This window comes from Brassica napus, chromosome C9, assembly GCF_020379485.1.
Source record: "Brassica napus cultivar Da-Ae chromosome C9, Da-Ae, whole genome shotgun sequence".
Lineage (NCBI taxonomy): Eukaryota > Viridiplantae > Streptophyta > Magnoliopsida > Brassicales > Brassicaceae > Brassica > Brassica napus.
The window spans coordinates 60,399,861-60,406,738 of record NC_063452.1 but is presented as its reverse complement, the minus strand read 5'-3'; the positions used below and the strand labels follow the sequence as shown (position 1 = coordinate 60,406,738).

Below are 6,878 nucleotides of genomic sequence, written 5' to 3'. Positions count from 1 at the left end.
TGAGATTCATGACATAGTGATTGGTGTCATAGAAGTTATTGAGAAAGCAGAATTAAAATCTCATATATAGTTACAGTTGGTTCTAAAGGTCTCCACCAAAACCTGTAAAGTTGACACACGTAAGAAAAGTCATGGCTTGTGGTTAATTTGATCAAAGATGCGTGTGTATTGTTTTATAGGAAAATTATAAAATGAGATATGATGATGGTTAAATATTATGCTCGTGTCATCTAAAAAAATAGACTGCACATTCAAAGTGATGAAACGAGCAGAGAAACGAGCTCAATGATTAAGAATATAAAGATACTCGAACAATATGCAATACAAAAAAACAAAAATTTTCTTTCACTTTGTTAATAAAAATATACACATTTGAATTCTATAAAACTAACAAAAAAATGGAATAGTGGATTAAATCAGACATGTCAAAAACTGTTGAGCCTCTCTTCTTTTAGTTACTTAAGGGTACGACTGGTTTCCCCGCTACCACCGGCAAACACAACTTTGACGGTTGGTAGCGGTTATTGGCGTTTGCAACAATCACTCAAACCGTTCTAAACCGCTGCAAACCGTTCTAAACCTCATAAATTTTAAAGTTGGTTTCAGCTAGCGTTTGCGGTTGCGGACGGTTACGGGATGATAATTTTTTTTTTCTTTTTTAAAAAACAATATAAATACAAAAATAGAAATATTCAATAAAAATATTTTCTATATTTTTAAAAAAAATTTAAAACTATAACTTTCTAAATATAATTTTTATATTTATTATAATATTATGATTTTTGATATTTTTATAATTATATAAAATGTAAATATTATTAATTTATTATTTAACCACTGCTTCATTTGGTATTTAACCAGTCATAAGTATCCCACAAACGCACCAATTTATAACCGCAGAATCAATCGTACAAAACTCTTAAAACTGCTAGAAACCGCAACCACCCGCATCCGCAAAATCTAACAAAAAAGTATTGTCAAAATAATAATTACATACAATAATATTTGTCATGCTATTAAATCACATCAAATTTCACCTATTTATTCTCTAACATTTTAGTATTTAATAACAAGTGATAACACAAATATATAATTTTACGATATATGTTTAGATTTAAATATCAGAATTAAAAACTTATAATTTATACTGATATACCTATTTATTTTTAAAATATTTTTTAATTATAATAAATATAACAAAAAGTTTTTTAAAAAAGTCCCGCAGCATCGCGCGGGTAATTACCTAGTGAGTATTAATAAATCTATAACAATATAATTAACTACAACTTATTTGAAGAAACTAAAAAAACTGATTCCTAATATACGGATATCCAATTATCAACTAAAAAGTAAGAATTGGAAAATGTCCAAGTAAATACAGATTCCAGCTCCGAAACAAAAATGTTGTATCAATACTATCATTTAGATCATATGCCAAATTACTAAACTTACAAGAATCTAACATCTAAAAAACCAAGTGTTACAAATGGGTTGGTTTCATAATCTCCAAATCACCGTACAACATAACCACCTAATGCAAAACCCCCAAATAAACACCATATACACAAAAATAAACAATAACAAAAACATTTAAAGCAAAAAAAGAAAACAACTACAATTATTAATATAGCATTAACTGCCATCAAACAAAAGTTCTAACTAGGGAGTGTAACCGGTGATCAAAGAATAAAAGAGAATAATGCATTTTTTACTATTCCTATTTTTTTTTTACCATTTATAAGGAATCATTTTTCTTTTGCATTCCTTCTCATTCATTTTATTTTAGAGGAATATAGAACAAATTTATTCCTCACTAAAATTGATAAAGAATAATTTTCCTTTTCATTCCTTTAAATTTATCCGTCTGTATTTTTTCCCTACTCATTCCTAATGTTTCTATAATGGTCACCAGTTAGGCCATGGATCTTCAACAAAGAGAAAAATTCACAGAAAACATATTTCTCCACTATATTAAAAAAAAAGCAAAAAAATACAAAAAAATTGTATCAGATACAGTCAACAGTACACAAACCTTGCCATCAATTTCAAAACCGTAGCCTACAATATTTTACGGTGGAACCACTCAGGGTGATGAATCAACACATTCAATTAATGAATCGTGTGGATAATGACAATGTAGAGGTTCATTACATTGAGGGGTTAAATCAGTACTTCTTCCACCATAAATCTATCAAAAAAACTTAACAATTTTCGCTAATCCGCATATGGGAACTATGACAACGGTAAGTATCTTTATAGTATATTACTGTTGTGGAGAGACAATTTCAAAGAAAGATTCTTTTGGGATAAGCTATCATTGGAAAATAACCAATTCAAGTCCGATCAATGTTGGAGCATAATTAAGAATTCATTTACTGGATTTAGGATCCTTTGAAGACAAAGTATTTAACCAATACGGTCACAATGAAGCCCCCAATAAATTGCCACATCTTTGATATAGACCAAGTATGCAAAAATCATTTACATTTACATTTTATTATCTTCCTTCATATAAGATACACAAAAACAAACACAAACATTTACATTTTTCCTTTTCGAACATCAAATTTACTTTATGTTAAAATTTCAGCTGAATTTGCTTTGTTACGGCTATTAGCTTTTTTATTTTACTTTTATTAAATCGATCAGTCACAACCACTTATGCTATTCTACATTGATCTAAGTAACTTTAAAAGAAAATAATATACTATGGTCGCTAACCACTATCAAATAGATCATAAAAATATCATTCTCTTTCAAAATATATTTATCTTCATATTTTTTGAACATATTTTCTTTACTAAGAATATAAAATAAATTGTAAATTCATTTAAGAATAAAAGATATGAATCCGGCGCGTAGCGCCCGGAAGAACACTAGTAAGACATAAGTTGGTGAAAAAAATACGCGTCTGATTTCGATCAAAACCTTGGCACATCATCATCGAATCAATCTTTTGGTGAGGGATGGTGATTCTTGAACTTCTTAGCTACTTGTGGTAACCAGAGAACGAAAAAAACCCAAATAAGTGTACCCCAAGAAACACAAACACAGCCAATGGTACCAATGAATATAAGACGAGTACTATAGGATCAATATGGAAAAACATATGAGCGAAGAAGATGTACACCTCAGACTCAGATCTTGGAACTGGTGGTGCTCGTCTTGGAAGGTGCAACACCGATCTTTCTCGGTTCTCAGGTAAAAAAGTAAAGACCTCCCTCCTTCGCTTAATCTCCTATTATATCCGTCTCAAGCTTTCTGATCCTTTCCAATTTAAAAAATCATATCATTTATAGTTGGAGTTTCATGTGCACCATGCAAAGGAAGTAGCAACAGTTGTGAAACTTGTGGCAATGCTTGATCCCCAAAACAGGGGAGCCAACAAAAATAGTCTCCTCGTTGTCTAACTGCTAAACAAAGTGCAATCCTGGATGTTTGAAATCTCTCTTAAACTAGTGTCTGAAACATTACAAAACTGTTTTTTTATATAACGATGATTTGTTGTAATAATCTGCAGGTGAGTCTTCAGCATCCAGTTTGTGTGGAAACATTTTCAGAAAGTAGAGCTCTGGGAAGAGTGTTCCTTAGATCATCAGGAAGAACAGTGGCCATGGGTAGAGTTACTCGGATTATCCAAAACTCATAAATTGCATCTATTGTAAAAAAATTGCCTGTTAATTAGAAGAAATTGTCAGAAGAGTGGAGTCGGTATGAACTACAGAATGTTTCAGGTTGAAATCAAATGTTGAGCTTGCTTTGTTTGATACAAGTGGAGAAGGAAACTGTGGCCTGATCTTATATGCCCTTTTGAACCCAATTGGATCAAAAGAAAGGAAAAAAAAAGTTGTATGTACAAGAGGAGAGAGAGCAAGATGATGTAGAGACAAACACCTGGTGAAGAAGAAGAAGAAGAAACAATGTATCTGCATCATCTTGGAATCATCCCATCACTACGACATTTTTTCTTCAGCAGAGGTTTTGCAGATAGGGCACCAATTCTTCATCCGTAGCCATTGTTGTACACAGCTCACATGGTACATATGTTCACATGGCATAGTCCCTACTTCATCTCCATCGACATACTCTTCCTGCATTCCATATATAGATAACATTTCACTAAAACTCTTTATACTATATTTTCCTACTCTGATACTACTAGACAAACCAGTGGATTAATTTATATTTTTGGGCGAAGAAAGTAGAGAAAAAAAGACAGACCTGGCAAATACTGCACTTGATATCATCAGCCTTATCCAGAGAAATGGGACCAGTTTCATCCGTCTCTTGATAAATGCTTTTCTTGAGGCTTCTCGAGAGTGCTTCTTCGCTTAGAGCTGTGCTCACTGTACCTATTTCATCCCCCAAAGCTAGTAGTTCCTGAAAAAATTGTGTTCATATGATTTTAGCTTTAGTAAACTTTTGATTGTTGAACTGAAATGGTGAATGATAGCAGAAGGGAGCATGATGTAAGAAAAACATGCAAGATTAACCTCATATGACATGTTATCAATGTCAAGCCTCATATCGCTATGCTGATCGTAGAATCTAATCATACCACTGGCGAATAGATTCGTCTCTAAAGAAGCCAGTTGCTGCAGGAAAAGAAGCAGAACAGACAGTAGAAACGTTAGAAACACTCTATACTAAGACAAAACATGTTCATACCAAAATACCAAACTGCTAATTACCTCGTATGTAAGCTCTTGATCTTGATCAATTCTTTCCAGTGCCAACAGTGCCTGACACATTTTCAAAATTAGTGTTATCACGACACCAACGAACATGTCAAAGCTTCTAATGAAATCAGACAACATGGTGACGGAAACTACCTCTGCAATTCCATTCATGTTGTAGCCACTTAAACCATCCCGGTCCACCAAAGAGCTTGAAGGGTGAGCTTCTGAGGGGCTACCAGGCATCATGCTACTTAACCAGTCGGTACTACTGTGACTATTTGATGGAGTAACAGAAAGAGAAGGATTGGGATTGATTGGTGTTGCAGGTTGAGGCGTTTGCCGAGAAGTAGCAGGGGATGCAACAGCAGCTCCAAGTCGCCATGATCTCCTACCACTACTTGAAACAACACTGTTATCCCTGATGGTAGGTACCGTACGTTTCCTTCTGTTATCAGAAACTGTGATGCCGTTTCCATGTGTAGAGCTTTGATTCCTTCCCTTCATCACAGACACACTACTCTTACTGCCTTGGCTAGAGGAGCTGCTCTCTCCATCAGAGTTTTTCTTTTTAGTCACACTGACTTTTGTTCCAGAGCTTGATTTGGTTGGAAGTACATCAGAGACAGCGTTGCACCTCAAGTTTCTCAATCCGTTCCTGCTCAGACCACCTCTTAGAGTGTGGTCGCTACCAGAAGAAGAAGAAACAGAGGGACTCACACTCACTAGAGTATCTCGAGTGCGCAAGCCAGGTTTCTGATGACTACTTCTAATGGTTCCTCTACTTGAGCTTCCTACGACTTCTCTAGAGACGGTGTTTTGAGACTGAACACTGATTGCGCTTCTCCTAGTCTTTAGGCGAGGAAGGATGGGCTTAACCGCAGCTGGATGATCAAGACTACTGCTCTTCTCTGAAGAACCTGTGTCCACATTAGATGAGGGCTGTCTCCTGCCAGTAGTACCTGTGGCTGGCTTTCTTAAGTTTCCAAATCCACCGGGAGCTCGAGATGAACTCGCAACAATTGCCTTTCCAGGCCTGCCAACTTTTGTATTGTCAGCCGTAGAGCCAATCCTGTTGGTTCCCATGGTGGAAGTTACCTTTGCACTACAGGCGATTCGGCTGCAGAAAGAGACGCTCTTTTCATCGTTCTTCTTCATATTCTCACGTAGTACAGGACCGCTTGCTTTTCGAGGCAGAACCATCCGGTCAACTGATCGCTTACCGGCACATCCATCCATTTTTTTCCCTGAAGCTCAAAATAGAATATTCAGTTACACCAACCTAAAGTAATTCTTTGTAAGCTGATTCTTTAATCGTGGAAAGAGAGAGAGGAGATTACTAATGGTCCCCAACCAAGAGAACACCAAACAAACATTCTATATAAAATAACATAAACACAGATCATCAAAAGCTTTAAGGATGATCTTCCACCAAACCTAAAGCAAGTCTTTGTAAGCTAAAAGCAAAGAACCACAAACAAAGCAAGCTTACGGGAAGAACATAGAAGTGGATGTATAGATCATCAAGAGCAAAACAACTTGATGAATCATAAACATCAGACCACAAAGCTGATTATGCGATCGTGGAAAAAGAGAGAAAAGAGGAGATTAAGATTACTAATGGTCCCAACACAAAGAGAAAGAGACTGCCTTTTGATTCGAAAGACACGGACTTTCCAATAAAAACCCTTTTTACCCCCGAGATTACAGATTCACCAATCACCACTTCACAATCCAAAAGCAGATAATACGATTAAAGAAACACGAATCGAACCCTTCCCCATGGAGATACGCAAACCTAATCATTCAGAGACCTGGAAAAAGGAAAACTTGTGCAAAACTGAAACAGTCACATACGAGTACGAACAAACGTATGAGCTATGTTCAAGCGATCGTCTTAGCTAGACCATGAAAGCTGATACCAGAGATACAGAGAGAGAGGGGTGGGAATAAATTACCTTTTTTATGTCCTTCTCCGACCGATGATGATTCTCCGCCGTCCGTAAAAAACGTGGAGAGCTTTGAGAGAGAGAGACGACGATATATATAAATATAAGTGGGATTTATAAAGTTTTTATATTAAACGAAGCTCGGAAAATGGAAAAAAATTAAATGGCTTAGTCAGAGAGATCTGGGCCGTTGGTTTCGGGTTTGTTTAAAGATGGACGGCTGAGATGCAAACTAACGTCCCCCGTTGGTAGA

General features: G+C 35.7%; 1 protein-coding gene across 3 annotated transcripts; it reads right to left on the bottom strand.

Moving 5' to 3' along the window:
• Positions 1–3,058: 3,058 nt before the first annotated feature.
• On the bottom strand, positions 3,059–6,750 carry LOC106412562 (E3 ubiquitin-protein ligase MBR2). Of its 3 annotated transcripts, XR_001282631.3 has the most exons (7): positions 6,635–6,750; positions 4,833–5,923; positions 4,692–4,742; positions 4,494–4,595; positions 4,222–4,380; positions 3,895–4,091; positions 3,059–3,674 (listed from the first exon to the last, which is right to left on the bottom strand). XR_001282631.3 is itself a non-coding variant. In XM_013853469.3 (6 exons), exons 2-6 carry the CDS (start codon positions 5,913–5,915, stop codon positions 3,954–3,956), a joined length of 1,533 nt encoding a protein of 510 aa, XP_013708923.1. In that variant the 5' UTR covers positions 5,916–5,923; positions 6,635–6,750; the 3' UTR covers positions 3,715–3,953. The 3 variants fall into 3 exon arrangements, 2 of the variants coding, with proteins under 2 accessions (XP_013708923.1, XP_048625254.1); XM_013853469.3 differs by lacking the exon at positions 3,059–3,674 and having other exon boundaries at positions 3,715–4,091; XM_048769297.1 differs by lacking the exons at positions 3,059–3,674; positions 6,635–6,750 and adding an exon at positions 6,169–6,594 and having other exon boundaries at positions 3,715–4,091.
• Positions 6,751–6,878: the final 128 nt, after the last annotated feature.

Excerpts from the sequence above, each read along its gene's own strand:
- LOC106412562 (XM_013853469.3), bottom strand. The coding sequence starts at position 5,915 with ATGGATGGATGTGCCGGTAAGCGATCAGTTGACCGGATGGTTCTGCCT. Across the intron at positions 4,381-4,493 it reads TTGATAACATGTCATATGAG|GAACTACTAGCTTTGGGGGA; the intron begins GTTAATCTTGCA and ends CAATTTTTTCAG. Across the intron at positions 4,092-4,221 it reads TCAAGTGCAGTATTTGCCAG|GAAGAGTATGTCGATGGAGA; the intron begins GTCTGTCTTTTT and ends TATGGAATGCAG.